The 19807-nt window shown below is 36.0% G+C and overlaps 3 protein-coding genes across 4 annotated transcripts in view; 1 reads left to right on the forward strand and 2 right to left on the reverse strand.

The window, feature by feature from the left end:
- The window catches only part of LOC106172912 (prolyl endopeptidase-like), a 31032-nt gene extending 23375 nt beyond the window's left edge, over positions 1 to 7657 (reverse strand). The window contains exons 1-5 of one of the 2 annotated variants that reach the window (XM_086998690.1): positions 7455 to 7653; positions 6367 to 6494; positions 5922 to 6017; positions 5452 to 5620; positions 4802 to 4903 (exon numbers count right to left, since the gene is read on the reverse strand). In XM_086998690.1, coding sequence (XP_086854816.1) covers positions 4802 to 4903; positions 5452 to 5620; positions 5922 to 6017; positions 6367 to 6494; positions 7455 to 7613 — 654 coding nt within the window. In that variant the 5' untranslated portion in view covers positions 7614 to 7653. Of the gene's footprint in view, positions 1 to 4801; positions 4904 to 5451; positions 5621 to 5921; positions 6018 to 6366; positions 6495 to 7454 lie in introns of both variants that reach the window. The other variant, XM_086998691.1, reaches the window with a different exon arrangement.
- On the reverse strand, positions 172 to 2882 carry LOC106151426 (uncharacterized). Its single transcript, XM_086998371.1, has 2 exons — positions 2675 to 2882; positions 172 to 2314 (listed from the first exon to the last, which is right to left on the reverse strand). Exons 1-2 carry the CDS (start codon positions 2880 to 2882, stop codon positions 957 to 959), a joined length of 1566 nt encoding a protein of 521 aa, XP_086854497.1. The 3' UTR covers positions 172 to 956.
- Positions 7658 to 7809: 152 nt separating the features above from the next.
- LOC147759142 (uncharacterized) lies at positions 7810 to 18502 on the forward strand. Its single transcript, XM_086998689.1, has 4 exons — positions 7810 to 9397; positions 14173 to 14374; positions 14730 to 14948; positions 15285 to 18502. Exons 1-4 carry the CDS (start codon positions 8135 to 8137, stop codon positions 15905 to 15907), a joined length of 2307 nt encoding a protein of 768 aa, XP_086854815.1. The 5' UTR covers positions 7810 to 8134; the 3' UTR covers positions 15908 to 18502.
- Positions 18503 to 19807: the final 1305 nt, after the last annotated feature.

Here is a 19807-nt window from a genome sequence, read left to right on the forward strand (position 1 = left end):
AAAATTACTTGTTGAGATGTAAGTCTGCATTACATCTCTGACAGGAAATGATATTACAGTAGTCTGCAGAATTCTCCTTTGATGAATATATCACGGGACACTTTGGTCTGATTTACTTCTCCAACAGGTAACACAACAGCAGTAATATGTTTTCCAGAGAACAACTACAAATGACTGATCTTTACGTTTATTTCTCTGGTTGAGAGATCTGGAGTCTCCTAAGACAGCAGGGACAATCCAGCTATCGGTTTGACTGACCAAACTCACTCCGAGCTCTGATCCCCAATCTCTCTCTGTCTCTAATACAAAGTTCTTCTCCTTATATACTGATACACACAAAATACATTACAGTGATTCCTAAAACAAGTCAGAGATATTGAAGCCAATTAACAGAATAAAGACATATTACTAGAGACCTTCAACATAATTTAAGTCAGACTGCTTTAAACTCCAACTTGGGGTTGAAGCCATAAATAAAGTTATTCAATCCTTTTTAAACTGAAAATACCCTTTTAAACTTGGTTAGTTTTTTTCAATGAATAACATACATTAACAGATTCATATAATGTCATTATAAAAGAGGCATCTGAATGATCTTTACCAAATGTTGATTTAATTTGATTTAAATGTGGAAGTTCCTAAAATGAAGTTTGGCCGTGAAATCACCACTATGACAAATATAAATACAGTTTCAACCTGACCACATACATATTTGAATAAAACTGACTGTAATCAAACTTGCCTTGCCTGGATTATTCTGCATTTTAAGCTGAAAGTGGGTTTTCTTGGAGATTTACAAATACAAAATTTTACTGAACTTTGGTGTGCTCTTAGTCTGGACTGTAATGCTGAATAACTGGACTTGATTTCCCATGCAAGAATTCATTATTGAAAAAGACAATTAATCACAAAAAATGCTAACTAAAAATAAATAAACTAAATAAGAATGGAATTATTTATTTCTTTATAACTGGTAACTGAAAGTTTGTCAGGTAAGCACAAACAACAAAAATTTGCTCAAATAGGTCAAACATATTTAACTTAACAATTTGTTCTAATAAGTGAAATGTCTTAATTCTTTGTATGATCCTTTCTACGTGAATTCTTGCATGGGAAATTTTGTTTGATCTATTTGATTCGGCATTTGTGAATTGCACTCTTTCTCTTCCCTTAAAATCAGGCATTACGATCTTTACACCTTGAAATTCCAATTCATCAGATACAGTGAAACCTCTGTCAGACATCACCAAATCCCCCCTCTTGAGTCCATGCAGGAGTGGCTCAGAGTTCAGGGTAATATGCTTGTCTGAAGCTCTGCCACCCCATGCACTGGACACAAAGTTCACGGCAAGATTTGGTGATATGCCAACAAGAAATTTCACTGTATCGTGATGTTTATAATTTGAAAATGTGCTCTTTCTTGAATCAAGTGATGATGATTTTTGTAATAAAAGTTCTGTGCAGTCTAAAATAATTTTTAAATTGTCAAATGATTGAAAGCAATTAGGTTGTTCTTCTGTTGAATATTTCATTTCAAATAAGGTTTTAAGTTCATTGCTCAGAAAATTAATCCATGTTGTAAAGATTTTCGAAAAATGACCTGTGCTTATATCAAAAGTTTGAGCAATGTCTTCATTAAATTTTCCTGTCTTTAATTTAACTAAAACCATAAAAAATTCTTCTTCAAATGTAAATTTTCTAGTTGGCCCTTTTTTAGACGTCATCCCTGTTGTGTTTGTGGCCTCTCCATTCCAGTAACATAAATTATTTGAATCTGTTCTTGTTTTTAAGTAATCGCATAATGAAGAAAAAACTAAAAAATTTGGCAAATTAGTCCAAAACTGAAATTTTCTGTCATCATCTTTTATATTTTCCAAACGAAGAAATTTTCCTTTTAAATCAGAAATTTGCTCTTTCAATTCAGTTACCTCTTTTTCCAATTGTTGAATTTTTGTTAAATTTTGTTGTTTATTTGTTGTATAATAATCATGATCTCCTGCTTCATTCAGACAATCTAAAAGTCTGGCAACTTTTGGCCTGCCAGCAGCTTGCCTGCCAGTTGATGATCTTTTCCTGAAAATATGTTTTGGCTTTTGGTTGTAGCTCCTATTTGCAGATAAAGAGTTATTTGTTGTGCGGGGCTTTGAGGAACTATTGGGAAAAATAGTTGGTGAGTAGCTTGGATGAGTCGGGTCATCATTTTTTCTACCTGTAAATGAGTAAATATAATTATATATATCAACCAAAGTAACTGAGCGTATACTGCAATTGCAAAATCTGATTGCAGTTATTGTATAAACAATATTGTAATTTACTAGTTATTTTAGTTATATGATTATATAATATATACTGTTAGGTCATAGTCATTTTAAAAAATGTACTTGAACCGCAATAAATAATAATAATAATAATAAAATTAATTAATTGATCATCTTCCCTATCTCATGCCTAGATTGATCCATAAAAAAATTAATTAATTGATCATCTTCCCTATCTCATGCCTAGATTGATCCATCTGGATCAGTATAACTCCCTGGGGAATCTCATTAAATTGCTTTCAAATAAATTGCTTTAATGTCTGTCACACCTAGTATAGCTGATAGAGGATAATTTTCTTTACCCCCTAGTTGATTTGGTATATTGTGTGACAGACATTTAAGCTGATTATATATACCTCCTGCAAAATGCACAGAACATATCCTTGTGGATGTAGTAGGTGTAAAATCCTTCTCAACAGGTATGTGGCACAGCCAGTTGTGTTTGCGGCTCACATCTTTGGGGAATTGGTAAAAGCTAATTGCTTGCCCCTCCCGATTACATTTTCCACGGGAGTTTGTGCATCCAGGCACGCAGCAGTAGTCGCCCACATATGCCTTTTTCATTATTCTGAATGACTTTATTCCCTGTAGAAAATTATGGCAAAATGATGGTACAAAATAAAGTAGACTTTAGGGCAAGATGAGCACATTTAGTATTATAAATATATTAAGAATTAAAGATATTAAACCAAGATATGCTAATATATAATGGATAAATTTTTTGCCATTTGCTTTGTAGCTCAGCAATGTATGCTATTTGAAAGAAGATACAATTAAATATTGTACGCAATTTAAAATAACTGTTTGAGAGCATGAATATGCAGTATTGGACAGGAATGCATGCAGTTACTGGTAGGCTATTGGTAACTTTGGAAAAGGGAGAGCTTGGGAATCGAACCCAAGACCTTCCACACAAGGTGAACGCTCTACCACTGAGCTTGCTCTCCTGTGATATTTCACTGCCACCTGTCCTGACTAATGTCCACTGCCTCAAAACAATGTACCACTAAAATCAAGCTAGTGGCGCCGACAACTATCAAATCAGCCCACAAGCATGATAGTGGAAGCGCTGAATTTATTTGCCTTTATCAGACATATTGTTCTGACCAGAATTACCCTTTTCTTCTTATTTTAAAAATGGGACACTCTTACTATATCTAATATACTTTCAAACAAATGTAAATATTTTGGTCTAAAAATAACGGAACAACTGACATATGGTAACATAAAGATAAATGGGTATACGACTTTCCTGACATATCACAATTCCTCTCAGTGTCTCACTCACGGCTCTCTTGCTGGAAGTTGGGTAAATTTGGCCTGGCTATGGTTTACAAAATGGACATCCGACTCATATCGGACTCGCAGAAAATCAAAACAAACCAACGTGACTTTAAAAATGGGTCAAACAAGACAAGCACGAACGCAATCTCCTCTCAACACATCTAACACACTGCGGTGCGCAAATGCGCTCCAAGTCAGCCTATCGTCTAAATAAAAAAAAATTATTAAAAAACGACTAATTTCATGGCAAAATGTGATAATCATGAGGAGAAATATTAGTTTTATTCATATCTATTTTATTTGAAATTAAATAATCATTTTTCACTTACCTGTGCGGCATTTAATTCACGCGTCTATAGAATTGCTATGGGAAAAAAATACCGGAACTCCTGTTGCGCGCAAAGGATTATGGTCTATATGAATAAGGCGAATTTAAGTCAGTTTTAGCATTTGGCTAAACTGGCGAGTGTTAGCGCTACCCCAGCTATAGCTTAGTAATTGTCACACACACACAGACACACACATTTTTAATGTTAAGCCACAGCAAATATAAGACCAATAGAACAACTGGAAACTAATTGTCTCATTTTCCTACTGCTTTCCTCAATGTTACTATGTGCTTGTTATATCACAAGCAACAGTGAAGGATATATATATATATATATATATAATTGGAAGGTGGCTAAAACCAAGGTGCTTTCTGTGAATAAAGCTAAAATGAGCTTACGAATATAAAGATAATGAATCAACAATGTCATGTTCATGAAAACAGCTAAAAATAACTTTGAAAATAAGGGGAAGGGCAACCTAGGTGAGATTTATGGAAGCAGCTAAAATTAACTGGCAAAAATGAGGAAAAAGATGTTAAGAAGTCCTTGTTTGTGAAAATACCTAACTAAAAGTAACCTTGGAAAATAAGGGGAAGGGCAACATCAAGGTGATATCCATGACAGAAGCTAAAATCAACTTGAACACTTAAGAAAAAAACCTAAAAAAAATTCTGATTTTAAAACCTATAACAGTTAAAATTCACTTGTAAAAAAAAAGTAATGGGCATCAAAACCCCTCCTCACATTTTACTTAAAGTTTATCGACAGAAAATATTAGAAAGAACATCAACCCCACCTTCCCCCTACCTTAACCTCAACTCAATTCCTTCCTTGCTCTGAAAACTCAGTGTACTAAGGTTTTCTACTCACATTATAAAACATGCCTTTATGATCATGAGTCCAAGCCATGCTGGAAAACTTCACCTTTTCCAGAGTGTCTGGAAGATCTTTACCAGTGGCAACCTCCTTGAACTGTAACGGGGATTTTCAAAATAAAGTATCCAAGAAAAGCAAAACCACTGTACTGTAACAAATAGTTTTGTATTAAACAACACGTCCTGTTTCTTATTTTTTTGCTTCTCTTTCATTCTTTTTATTTCTTATAATACAATAAAAATGTGTTTGTTTGTTTTTTTTTTACTTAAAAACAAAACTTTTCTTAATTGTTTATATAAATAACATTACTAGTACATGGAAATTAGTCTATTCAACAAATGATAAATACATAGTAATTTAAAGTTAAGATTTTCTGTTGTGTCCTTTTCACCATGGCATTGATTTATTCAATCAAATTAAGTAACTCTATAAGGGGTCTACATGTATCTTCAAAGTGTACAAGGCAAACACATTATTTAATTTCGAGTTTAGATTGTCTTCTCTGAAAACAATATTATTAAGTAGTTGTTGCTAATTTAGAGCATAATTTCTTGCTACAACTGTCCAGACCCTAGTCTCATCACCTCAACAATAACATAACCAATGACAAACAGATAGATGGCAGCACATGCTATAATCTTTACCTTTATAGTAATCCAATCAGAACCACTGTTACTTAGGCCATAGGCAAAATATTCCCCATTCTCTGAAAAGGCTGTGCCTCTAATAGAAAGGGTCCCATCTTCTGACAAAGCATTAGGATCGAGAAAAACTTTTGCTTCTGCTTCCAAGGACTCTTGGACGTAAAACACACTGAAAGTTTGATCAAAATGAATTTTAGAATGCTGAATAAACAAATAAACAAATAGACAGATAAGTTAAACATTCGCACTGATCTATTACTGCCATTATTTGTGGGTACAGGCTTGTCACATCTCCTTTATAACTTTTAGACTGGGCTATTAAACTGGCTTTTTATAATCTGGTCCTTTTGATATACCATTTGTGGTTTAAATTAGTATTATTTTTTAGTCATTTACACACATACATGCACACACACCTACTAGTAAACACGTACACACTCGCACGCACACACACACACAGACACACCTACCTCTGATTTTGTAAGCCAGTGTTATAGTAGTAGAAATAGCGGTCTCCTTTCTTGGAAGGACAGCTATACTTTGGGTAGTCCCACATCTCTGTTATTCTGTAAAAACAAACAGCAGAGACTATCCTCAGAAATACAAAAATAATGCCAGTCAAATAACTTCACTTGATCACATGAAATAAAATGAGACAATAAATAACAACTTTGAAAAAAAAATTAATAAAAATTAATTATTTTGCATCAAAAAAATCTAAATCTGTAATCAATACATTTTATCAAGAGAAATGTTACCTATCCTTTCATTCAGTCTATTTTAACAAGGACTACAATAAATAAAGTAACATAATAATGATTGTCATAGTAGGTTAAACAGAGCTCTCTTTCATAAGCAAAACCCACCCCGTCTCACACCCAGCCCCCCAATTTTTTTCTCATTTCTCTATCATACCTCTCATTCAGCTTCTTCCTGATGGAACACTTGTCCAAGAAAGGCTCCGTGACTGCATTCTGAGCATCTACAAATTCCTTGGTCTCTTCAGCATCAGGATCTTCCATCCAGCCATAGGGGTCAGGAACCTACGGCATTAAATAATAATAAGAGATTTTCATGGGACGTTAAATAATAGATTCTCTATAGAAAACAAGGCTCAGCAGTTGGGGTCTGGGATTAACGTACTGTACTATATTAAACAAGATTATTCATAGAAAACTAGGCTTATACTACAGCAGTCAGGTTGGGAATTAACTTAATACATTAAACAATATATTCTCCATAGAAAACTAGACTCAGCAGTAGAGGATGGGAATGCATTAATCTAATACATTTAAAAACAGCTAGATTATTCCTAGAAAACTAGGCTAATAGTACTAATATTCTTGTAGCTGTGCTCACTTTTCAATTTATTCTAACAAATAACAGGTTAATTTGAGCTATGTAACAGAGAAGTTCTATCTGAATACATACTGGAGTACAGAAATTTGCAGAACATTTGATTTCATTTGACTGCAACATGCATGTACATGTTGATCAGGTATTGTACCATAATTTTCTGACCATGGATAAAAATGCAAAGATTTTCTGCTCATTTTTTTATTTCTAATTTATTTAATATTATTATTATTACTATAGCCAGGGCAAGATGGGCGGTTCGTTTAACACACCCCCCCCCCCCCACCCACCCACCCACCCACCCTCTCCATTCCGACTCTGCAGTAAAGTGGCCGGTTGTTCGGCTGGTAGTCAAAATATTTCGATGGAAATGTCATATGATATCATTGATGAAAATGAATAACGGGTTTGACATCAGCATTATTTATGTTCTGCAGGACAAACAACTCCACGCTGTTTAATGTCATAAAGACTTTGCGTCAGCCAAATGCCTATCAATATCGTCCACGCAATAGCCTCGAATTCGGTATATCACCCTCTTACAGGTGTTTTAAAAAAAGTCGTGAGAAAGAGGCCTTGCGGCGGTGTATAAGCAAATTTTACGTTGCCATCGTCTATATTGGATACCAATAAGTGAGTGCCCCTACCTTTGTTCCATGGTAATCCTCCACGCTCGACTCGTCCCTTCTTGCTTTCGGGTACTGGAACATATTCGGAATGCTAACGAAGCGAAACTGAAGAAAGACCAAAAAGAAAACAATGCACAGATGCTGAACTCTTCGGCAACCTCTTCGATCGAGAATCATGCAGGGGACGACGAACAGACAGAAGCAGGAAAGGTCCCACGGGACTGACGCTATTAATGAATTATGCTCATCAGTGTTGCTCATATCCCCCAGATATTATCTATAATCATCCCCAATCCATTACATATTCATTATATATGCCATGTCGGGATTTTCAAGAAAGGCTTACATACTTTAGGAACATATCATTTACAAAAGTCTTGAAAAATGCAGACCTTTCACCAAGGAGGGAATTCCAAATCACAACCAACCAATCATAAAATGGACTTGATGACGTCACTGGACGTAAGGTTTCTATAAATAGAACACAAACAGTGAGTATATAAAAGGTGGACATTTAATTTATTGATCGTAATACATATATTGGAGAGGATATTCCTCCGTTTTGCAATGATTTGTACGTTGCAGGTGACTTGCGAATAGTAAAGGACGTTCTTGAAGTATTATGAAGGAGCTTCGAGCCAGTAGCACCTAGTAAGGGAATCGATGCTTCGATCTGCAAATAATTTTCACAACACAACATGGCCGACACGAGTTGTATGAAGAAGGTTACTAACGCTGTTGACTCGCTACCCGAAGGTCATTTGAAATATGAGACATCGTCAGCGGATTCGTCTTATGATAGTTTTCCCTTCTGGCATTTGTCGCCAGATTTATTTTCGAGCAGGTTAAGTGTGACAGAGAATTTAGATTCAGATAAAGATGAAATACATCCTGGTTCGAATAACAGAAAATCAGAAGGGAATTTCGCCAAGTCTGCAAGCAACACATCACCAAGAAAGAAAAAGAGAGGCAAAGTAAGAAAGGCAAGTCGGACAAAAACACAAGGTTTTGTAAACACAGTGTCAGAAATGAACGCCACTGTGACTGATTCAACCGTCACGTCCTCTGAACAAGATGGCCCGCCTGCTTTGGGTGGCTTACATAGGCAATTAATGGAAGAAATTGAACGCTTTGACTCCAAAACTTTAACTCACCCACGTGGTTCTTTCAGAACCAACCCTTGTGGATCTTTCAGGCGTATGGGCCCGTTTGGTTGTATCATAAAAGTACCCCATGAGCCAGAAGGGAGCATATCTAGCACCGAGGCATGGGACACAGACTGGGACAGCGACGGGTGGGACAACAGTCCCGAAGATGACGACACTTTGATCCCTGACCTTGAGGCAGCTGCCCAGCAGCTACAGATGTTATTGGCCAGAGAAGATTTGGCTGAAGAGATGGGGTGGGGGCTGCGAGAAAACCACCCCGCCAAACCCCCTTTTCCCCTGGGGCCATTACAGACCACCGAGTGTATGGTGTGCTTTGACACACGCGACCTTCACCTACGCCATTGCTGTCAGCTGCCTGTCTGCAATGAATGTTTGAAAGAATATTTCAGAACCCAAGTGGAGCAGGCCAATGTTAAACTGGGTTGCGTCAACCCGAGCTGTGATGCCTATGTCCACAGAGATGAGATCATTTTCATGTTAGAGCCTGAAATGAAGGACAAATTCTACCGCTTTCTCGTCGATGCAAACAAAGAGCCTCATGTCAAAACTTGCCCGCGCTGCAGCAAGATCATGACTCTAAAAAAGGAAGACTTGACACAATCCAAGTCGATGAAAGCAGGGTACTCTGTCACCTGTTCGGAGTGCCACCTAGTGTGGTGTTTTCCATGCCAGGCCCCATGGCACGAAGGCGTAACGTGCAAGCAGTTTAAGAAAGGAGACAAGCTGCTACGACAATGGGCCAAAGAGTACCATTATGGTCAACCCAATGCTAAGAGGTGTCCTAGCTGTAAGGTAAGATTAAAATTATTGGAGTATTAGGTGGGGAAAGGAGGGGGGGGGAGAATGAATAAAAAAATCCATGCATATGTACCTGAAAAGTGCCCCAGCAGCACTATTTGGAATATTATCTGGGGAAAGTGGGGGGGGGGGGGGGGTGTTGACTAAAAAAAAAATCCCTGCACAGTCCAGTGACCAAGCTGCAAAGTGGGTTTTGAATTATTTGGAGTATAATCTAGGGAACAAGTATTGAATTCAATAAAATGTTTGCACATGTATCTGAAAGGTGACCCCGCTGCAAGGTGGGTTTAAATGGAATATTATCTGGAGATGATGGGATGTTGGGGGGGGGGGGGGGGGGGTATTAGTAAATCCAAAAAATTATCCTGTATGCAAGTTATCTAGACAAAAAATCAGGTCTGTACCTTGTGGGGGAGGGGGGGTTAAGAAATAACTGCCCTTTCAATCAGAAAAGATCGGCTCTAAATCAGGGTTTGATATTGGTTGTTGGTTCTATGCCATTTCGAGAGTTGTACCAATTGTAGGTAAAAAAAGTCAACTTTTTCAAAAATAAAAAAATAGAGACCCCATTGAAATTGCTCATGTATAGACCTGAATTTTGTATTCATGAATAAGTTTAAATATATACAATAAGGCAAATTTATCTATTCACATGAATTACCCATTGTGGTATTTTTAGCTTTAATTTTCTGATTATCCATTAAAGGTAAAAGGAAACGACCTGAATTCTCCTTAAAATTTGTATCCATTGTGTCAATTTCTTCATTTCCAGCAATTGTGGCATTATAACAACTGGTAATTTGATATAACGTACAAATATTAGGTCAAATTCTTTTGAAAAACTGCTTGTGACATAAGGAAATAAGGAAGTAAAATAAAACAGGTAACCTCAAGATCTCAGGTGTGCCCAAGACCTCGAATTGCAATTAACATTATCCATTGGGGGGGGGGGGGGGGGGGGGGTACCTCCAAAACAGCGGTTATCACCATTATTTTGGAATCTGTACTTGCCATTGGACCACGTGACCTCGATAGGTGGCTACCCTCTGTAAAAATCTCTTATAAGATTATTGCAAAAAAGCAAACTTTTTAGGAAAAAAAAAAAAAAAAAACGGGGACTAACTTGGAATGTTTGTACTGAAAATTGTCATTTATCTAAGGAAAATCATTTTTGGCCAAAATGAACAGTTGTTTTTTCCTTGAAGCACATTTACTGGCAGTCAATTTTCAGTTATAAATACACTTTTGTCCAGAGTAAGAGCTGATGTTCAGATCTAGTATACAAGTTAAGTCATCTAAGCCTCAGAAATTTTAAAGACTTCTTGTGAAGTATGCTCTAATCAGGTCTGTACATTTAAATGAGTTTTTGAACATGATGACATAGGAATCTTTTTGGTGTCTTTCTGATGAACTCAGTTTATGATATGTTGGTATTAACTGATTGGTGATTGATTAATTAAATACAATCTGTTTTGCTCACTGGATTAGACACACATGATTTGCAGGACTGATAAATTAACTGTCACTGTGATACCAGTACAATTGTCAAGTCACACTGGAGAAATTTGATATCATTTCTGCTATCTCCGCACTCCTATTTATAGTACAGTACTCATGTTTTGAAATTTGTTGATCATGTATTCTTCTGCAGAAGGACAATATGGTATTTGCTCAAAAAGTTTGAATCAGTTTGATTTTTAAAATTGTGATTTATGCATTCTGAAGTCCTGAAACTAATGTTTATTATAAATTGAAAATATTGATATATAATGAAAATATATATTGTTGAAATTGTGTTGAAAACTCGAGTTAATTTGAACAGATTTGAAAAGGTAATTTTCCAAATATTTTATGTTTACGTAACACCTGAAAAAAAAAGATAATAAAATATTCTCAAAACTTTGGTTTTTTATGAGTAGCACCTGCATAGGATTTTTTTTTTCTTAAATTTACCTGAAACAAAAGATAAGGAAGGAGAGAATATAATTGAAATGAATGAAGTACCATAAAATACAATAAACATACAATATCTCATTTGTAACTTAGATCCAGGGACATGTACACATAGGGATATTTCATGCAATAACAGGAACTCAGAGTCTACATCCTAATAAGATTCTATAGAGTGCACTTAGCACCTGACAACACACTTACTGTACTAGGACAGTGCAATTTCACACTAGAGAGCTTTATAATTTGACGTAACAGGGGCCCTGAGTTAAATATTCCAAGAAGTCTTCATTCCTGGAGGACTTGTCGTCTAGGTCTGTTTGTTAGTCTGCCATTTCAATATGCACTCATTGCAGGTAAACTCGGGACATGGCAGATGTTATTTTATAAATATAATAGTTAACTAATGAAGATGTCCCGGAACAGGCCCCATGCAGTTCATTTGGGGATTTAACATACAGGGTTGAAAAGGGTCCCTTGTTAATTAGTGGTGTTAATTGGTCTGTTTCTGTCTAAAATTAGTCTGTTTTCTGTCTGAAATTATTCCGTTTTCTGTCAGAGTTTTCCCCTGTGTGAGCATTCTCTCAGGTTGGAATACACACATACACACACATGTAAACACACAAACATGCTCTTTCTTTCTCTGTCTGACAATTACACATACTAGTATCTCTCTCTCTCTCTCTCTCTCTCTCTCTCTCTCTCTCTTGCCATTGAGTGCTTGCCATTGATAGAGCTTTGACTTATACTTGTTTTTGCTTGTGCTGAGAGAGGTTCAGCATGTTAAAATTTTTTTATCTTATTCACTAAGATAATGCCAAAATAAACCTTGTCATGTTACATGATAATGTTGTCACGTTGAAAAATACAGTGTGGTGAATGTGTTTATTCCAGCTGATGATGTTACAGCAGCTTTTTGGTGGGGGTAAACTGTATTTATTGATTTCTGGCAGATCTCCCTTACAGTACCTGAATGGCTGTTAACTCTGTTTTTAACGCTTATTTAATCACAACAATACTAGTACAAGTAAGTACTAGTACTATAAATCTTGGAAGGGTTTTATCAGTAAAGAGGAGAAGTAATGCTTTTTTTAAATAGATACTCATAATAATAGATGACGTGTGAATAGATACTCCTAAACAAAAAACTTATGGCTCCATTCAAAATAACTACGTACAACTGTGTCAAACCATACAATGACACTTCCTAGTCATCACCAGCAAGCCATTTTTTTTTTTTTTTTTTTTTTTTTTTTTTTTTGTAATATCTTTCTTAGTTACAGAGATATATATCGCGGAGTGATCACTATCTAATAAGACAGATTTACAAAACAGCAAAATTAATGATATACTAGTAAATGCTGTGTGTAGGGAGAGGCACCTGTGGTGGTAAATAAAGCCAAAAGGGAGTTCTTACCCAGTAGGTATTTATTTTTATTGTGATAGTTATTTCATATAAAAGAAAGGGGAAACTACCCAAATATAGGCCTTCAGTTATAATGTATCAAACCCGAATGTATCAAATCTTTAAGGGACAATTTTGTGAGACTTAGGCATGGAAAAAGTCAAGTGCACACATTTTTAGTCCACAGAAAACACCCAGGTAAAGAAGGGCTTGATTCACAATGCAGCTCTATTCACACCAGATTTAATTTAGACAGGAAATTTTCTTATTGTCATTACAAAGCAATCTGGATTCACGATACAATTCATTCATTTGAATATTCTCAGTGAATACATAACTAGAAAAAAAAAACATGAGTAGAGGCAAATTGAATACACCATGAAAAGCATAAAAACATAAAACATACTGGTACTGAACACACAAAGGAATAGTTTGAGTTATTTAAGACCAAAGTACAAGGATATGACACAATATTTGACAATAGACTGCCATAAAAGCACAACTGGATAGAATTTGTGACTCTTCCAATACAGGCTGTAAGATTAAGAGATGTGACTCGGGCTGCAGTTTTATGGTAATTTATCACAAATTTTGAACACCATACTTTTCTTCCAAACATTATCAGAATTACAGGATATCATTATGGTTTTTAAAACTACTCACATAAAAAAAACAATCTTTTTCAATTGATATTGACCCACCTCATTATTTTTCTAACACACATTTTAGGTAAATTAAATAATTAACCTTAAAAAAAAAGAAATTATATGATTTATGGATTTTGTTCAAAATTAGAGAATAAGTACCATTAAATATTGACAATTCAGTGACTTGCATCATCAGAATACTGACTTCTGGAAAGAAAAAAATGATTATGGGATTTCTTGGTATGCGACTTGTCTGCAATGGGGGGTTGAGTACAGTATGCAGTTTTTATGGTCATAAATGTTCCTATTATTTTGTTATATAGCTTGTACTAATGTAAAAGGCATGCGCCATCCTTTTGAAATAAAGGAACTATCACAATAACCCCTGCTAAAAAATGCCAGTTGTATGCAAAACAAAGAATTTATATATACCCGTATCTGTTCACTTGGTTTATTCATGGTGATAATTACTGTAACTAAGATATTATTCATGGTGATAGCAAAAATTGGGCCCCAAATCTCTCTCTCTCTCTCTCTCTCTTTCTCTTTCTCTTTTAAGTGTGAAAATAGTTTATGATGGTTGGCAAAAACTAAGTGGCGAGGACCCTAGAAAATGTTTCATTTGTTTTTTATGTGCCAGAATCATGTCAACAGTGGAGTTGGTTTAACCTGTGTTATCTGCATATTATATGTTTTTGTATTATATTGATTTGAAATCTATTTTGGCTATCAGTTACACATGTAAGACTTTTCTCTCTCTATTTCAGATTTTCATCCAACGTACAACGGGATGTGATCACATGACCTGTTCCGGCTGCAAGACAGAGTTCTGTTACCGCTGCGGAGAAAGATTCCGAGAGCTGAAATTTATTGGCAACCATTACAACCGCCTCAGTATATTTGGCTGCAAGTACAAGTACCTGCCTGAGAAACCAGTGCAAAGGAGGCTGATTAGAGGGTCCATTTTTGGTAATATTTCTGCTCTCTCTCTCTCTCTCTCTCTGTTCAGAATAGAAGTGATCTCACTAGCAGGATCATTCTGTCTCAGCAGGGCTTCTAGGTAAAGCACAGTCAATGTAAACAGCCTAATTGTCTGGCATCCCCCCTTGCTAATCAACATGAACACAATGTGGACCATGAGGTTTTCCTCACTTGACCCAAGTACTTTAAGTTTCTACTAAAAAGCCTACTGCGTGACAAGGGGGAATCTATTCAGTGTGTAATAGAGGAATACATGATTATTATTATCATTATTATTATTATAGCAGCTGGCAAACAGATAGAAGCTCTTCTCAACTGAATTTTGATTTAATTGCTGTTACAGGTGGCAAACTGTTAGCAGCGCCTCTATTGGCTGGCTTGGCCATTGGTGCCGGCGGAGTTCTGCTGGGTATAGGCGCCATTGCTCTTCCTTTCTATGCCAGTTATAAGCTCCACAAGTTTATAAGTCACAAGAAAATGTTGAAAAGGCAGCGAAGGAGACAGGAGGAGATCAAAAGAAGAATGCAGCAAATGAGAGATGAGTACAAGAGGAATGTGGAATGTGGGTATAATTTTTATTTATTTATTTATTTATTTATTTATTTATTTATTTATTTATTTATTAAGTTTATTTTTGGTTGGGGGTTCCAAAGAAGTGCCTTCAAGCTGGAAAAAAGTCTATTATGCAGTGGTAAATTTTGGACCAAGTGACAAAAATACTCGCATTAGATATATATATATATATATGGATTTTGATATTTAGTTTATTACAAAGTCAAACAGTCAGTTACAGTATTCTCATTTTTTGTTGCAATTAAAAAAAAAACATGAAACAAGCTTCATAGCGAACAAAACTGGGTTGTTGTCATATTAACCATGTTTCTTTTGTTTCTTTCAGTGCGCAAGCGTAGCCTTGAGCCAAGAGCTCCCATAGTGAGCGATTTCTGTTGGCCTATTCTGGAAATCCCAGTAGACATCAATCACCTCGCAGCACAATCTTCTGAACCACCGAGCGTTTCAAACACAGGTTCGAACAACGTGGATGATGAAGAAGAAGAATCAGACTTTGAACTTGAAGATGATGACATTGTCTTGAGTGAGTTGCTTGGCCTGCCAATGATTGATCCTAACATATCCAAGTATTTTTTGAAAGTTGGCCAAGCTCGTGGAAAATCCCAAGAAAAGAGCGAAGAACAAGATGCAAGTGGGCCCAGTTCTTCATCAGATGGTAGCGATGTACCAGGAGAACAGGCGGGTGAAAATTGCAATCAAGTTGATCTCAATTCCCAGGAAGCAGCAGGGCCATCAAATCCTGGCATCTCAAATCACCATAGAAACCCAATAGATGTTGCTATAACAACTGAAAAGGATACAGCTTTGCCACCAGTGCAACCAGTTTGGCAGAAGTTTTCATTTCAAGAAAGGCTGGAACCAAACCTAGCACATCCTAGTGTTGTGGGATCTACTTCTATAGAAGAAGACAAAGAAACTGGAGAAGTTATTTTTATCACAAAATTGTGAACATAAAAACATCTAGGAAGATTGGGCTCAAGCTGGACATGAATGCAGTCTCAGATGTGTACAGTAATTAACCGCTGTATTCAAACCAATCCAACAAAACAAGGTTTTGTGAAAAGTAATTCTTATTGTAAAATGAAGTTGTGTTAATGACAGAAGTGCTTTTTTTGGAGTAACTAAAGATTGTAAATCATGAAAATAAGGAATACTTGAAAAAGGAGTGTTTGATGTATACAGCTAATTACTGTAACTAAGATATTTTTCAACCACAATATATCAGCCAATTCTATCACAATTGTCTAAAAAGCAAAAAGAATTTACGTAGCTAAAACGGTTATATATTTTATGATGATTATCATTGTATTTTCTCATTACCTGTGTGTGATATTAATTATAGAAAATTAGCCTGCTAGTTAAGGCCTAGAATTGCCATGTTCTCACTTTCAGGTGTGATTGCCATTCTTTTGCCCCTCAAGGTCAGAAATGCCCATTGTCCATTTAACACCCAGGTGAAAAAGTTGACAGGTCATCGTGTTCATATTAGAAAATGATCGATCATGTTTTCACTTCTTCACATGGTACAAAGAATATGGATTCAAATGCAATTAAACAAGTTGTTCAACACTTCAAAATATTTTCAAACAAGTCAAAACAAATAAAGAAACGTCTATGATACAAGCCATAAGCCATGTGATATTCCTCCTTTCTTTCCACTTTCTAAAATTGGATTTCTACATGCTTTAAAAAATGTGACATTCTCTGGTGATGGAAAATAATTTATGTTACTCTTTGAGGCCCTCAAGTTTTTTATATTTACCCATTTCAGGTAAATGATAACTTTTAGAAAAAAGGCTGTGCATTACAGATAAAAATGACTATATGTGAGTTTCAGTATAATATTAGATAAGTATTACTTATGATTCTTCGTTTCACATTGCAGTCATGAAGGTGTTTTAATTTGCTCTCTTTAGAGTAATTATAGAACATGACTTCAGGTATAAATAGCGTTCATGCTTGAGGATTTGAATTATATATTTATGCTGAAGGGTATGAAATGTTTTTATGCCTGAGGGTAGAAATTATATTTATGCCTAAGGTTATAAATATTGTGTTTATGCCATGCTATGGTCATAAAAGGCTGGGCTGTCACACATTTATAAACTGAACACTCCTGCTATGTAGGCAAGCATTCATACTGAGTTTACAATTGTCTTTTTCTGTGCTCATAGATGTGAACATTTATGTAGCCCTGGAGTTAGGCTCATCTTGTGTTACTAAATAGAGATTGTCTTGTGTGACATGAGCATCCAGCATCGTGGAAGGTCAACTGCATGTATTTGCACCAGTAAAGTCTGTGTGTACATTTCACTTGGTGTGAAAGCCTGTTCATGGGATTTTTGCATAAAAAAATCTGGTACCAGCAACAATTTTTGTCAGTTTATTAAAATTCCAGTACTGAAACCATGGAATTACATGTGGCAGACTCCATATAATTTTGCACTTTATAATTCATATCTTTTTTTTTTTTTTTTTTTTCATCAGCTGAAACTTAATGAACTCGTGTTTTCCAATCCTAAAGATTTCTACAGTCTGCTGTATGTGGTGGATATATTAAAGGCAGGAATAGTTCCATTAGCACAAAATGTACAGATTCAGTAATTTGGAAAATTATTGTATTTGTTGCTGTTAATTTTTATGCACTTGTCAACTACAGTGGAACCACATAAGCAGGCATGCAGGTTGTGGAATTCATTTTCTTCTTCTGGCATTTTGCAAATGATCTAACATTTTGCAGACCAAGGTCCACTCGGGCACAGGTGTGTTAATGCATGGTGACTGTAAACTAATGAAGTGGATACTCTCTGTCAGAGGTCCCTTATAGCTGTTGTAGAAGTTACAACCTATTTTTTTACAGCTAGTGCAGTTAGACGGTACCGAATAATATGATTGTTGAATTGTGCAATATATAAATATATATGTGAGTGTGTTGCTGTTTTAATTGTTTTTGGTGGAAATTATCCTGTGTATTTTCATGATGTATAGGAACCTTTGAGTATAAAACAATGCAATCCTGCTCAAACTAATGCAGTTAGACATTCTTTGTTTAGTTTCTGTGACGTCAAGCACTAGCTACATGCATGAATTATGTAGCGAACATAATTAGTTGTTTTTTCTTTAAAAATATTGATATGTAACTGAATCCTTCCAACAGTGAGTTTACAAATAAGAGGACTTATAACAGTATCTAAAAAATATTAATTGATGGTCCTGGTTGTTTTACAAACATAACACAGAAATTATGATTATATTTTGTGCAGCATATAATAAGCTACTTGACTGCTATGTACGCAAGTATAACTAGCCTTCAGTTATTCAAGAAAGTTGACATTATTTATCCAAGTTGCTTTATTTGTGAAGCAGAATTTTCGTTCAAAATCAGGTAAGTAATTAGATCTAATTACTTCTCGTTGTATACAAATCAGATAATGACAAGTGTTAAGACGTGATCATCAGAGGTGTAGTCATGTGACCAAACCACGTGATGATTCCAGATTATCTTTTATGTAGAGAAAATAAACTGGAAATGTTTTGTTGTTATACTGTCATTGATGTCCTCATTTTAGCAACCATCCTGCTTCCAAATACATGTATTTAATTCATTTTTTATAAATGAAATTATTAATTCGGTGATCGTAAAAAAACGAATGAGTGGAACCGTAGTAGCCGATGATGGGCGGAACCAACGTGGAACGTGGCTTTTCATCACAAATAAATGGAAATATAAAGAGCGACTTCAGACTGAAAACTGCTATTTTATTGCCCCTGTCTGTTATTGTTTTAAGTATCCAACTAGGCCACTTGTCTTTTTCTCTTTATATACAGACTTAATTCACCCCTAAAATAGTACACAATACAAGTACCAGCCCCTGTTGGAAAACATCCAATCTGCCCGTCTGGGTCCAGTTTCTTCAACACTGGACAGCGCTATCCATTGGATAATTTTTTCATCCTCTGGGCAGATATCCTGTGGGAAAAGTAATGTTTCCAAAATGCTGGACAAATATTTTTGTTTCTGATGTTGCTATCCAATGGTTAAAATGGTTGGTTGCTTCAAGACAACTGTCCATAGGATAACAATTTTATACAGTGGATAGTGTTATCCATAGGATAGCGCCACCCAGTGTTGATGAAACTGGGCCCAGTTACCCCTCCCCTTACACGGTTGCTCAGCAGCAGTCGAGGAAGATACAATAATTGCGCAACAGATTAGTAGTAGCGCAGCCTGTAGCCAGAGAGTAACACATCCCCGTGTTTGCATGTGAATTACGCCTGCCTCTTCTCTATAGGCGGATTTATATTAATCAGGGGGGGGGGGGGGTCCAGGGATGCGAAGCAGACCCCCACTTGGCTTGAGGTTCGGGAACCGCTGAAGGGCCCCGAAAGTTTTGGTATTTTGGAGGGTAAGCGGTGCAGTTTGGTATTGTTTAGAACTATAATTCAGCTAGTCAAAATTCTAATTTCAAGAGGGGACCAGAAATCGTAGGTGGGGTTAGGACCCCCCCCCCCCCCAAATCCGCCACTGATAAATAATAATACTGGAAATATCATTTAGTTGCCCTTTGAATTTATAAGGTTTAACTACGGAAATTGCTAGCGTGAGGCAAAGCACGTCAATGTGGCACCAGAGTAAACTCCCATGGACACGCGTTTCCGCACGTGACGTGAGTCACTTGATAAACCACGAAGTCGTACAAAAACGCATGCAATGCAACCTTTTTGTAGCAAAACAATAAAGCGTTGTGGATTTTTGCGCACATTTAATTTTTATCACTTAGACCAAATTCTTTTGGATATTAATAACCTTAAAATCGTTTTTGAGTTACAGATGTCTAATTTTATCAT

This window comes from Lingula anatina, unplaced genomic scaffold, assembly GCF_051362555.1.
Source record: "Lingula anatina isolate TDL-2025a unplaced genomic scaffold, LinAna3.0 unanchor82, whole genome shotgun sequence".
In the NCBI taxonomy this organism is placed as follows: domain Eukaryota; kingdom Metazoa; phylum Brachiopoda; class Lingulata; order Lingulida; family Lingulidae; genus Lingula; species Lingula anatina.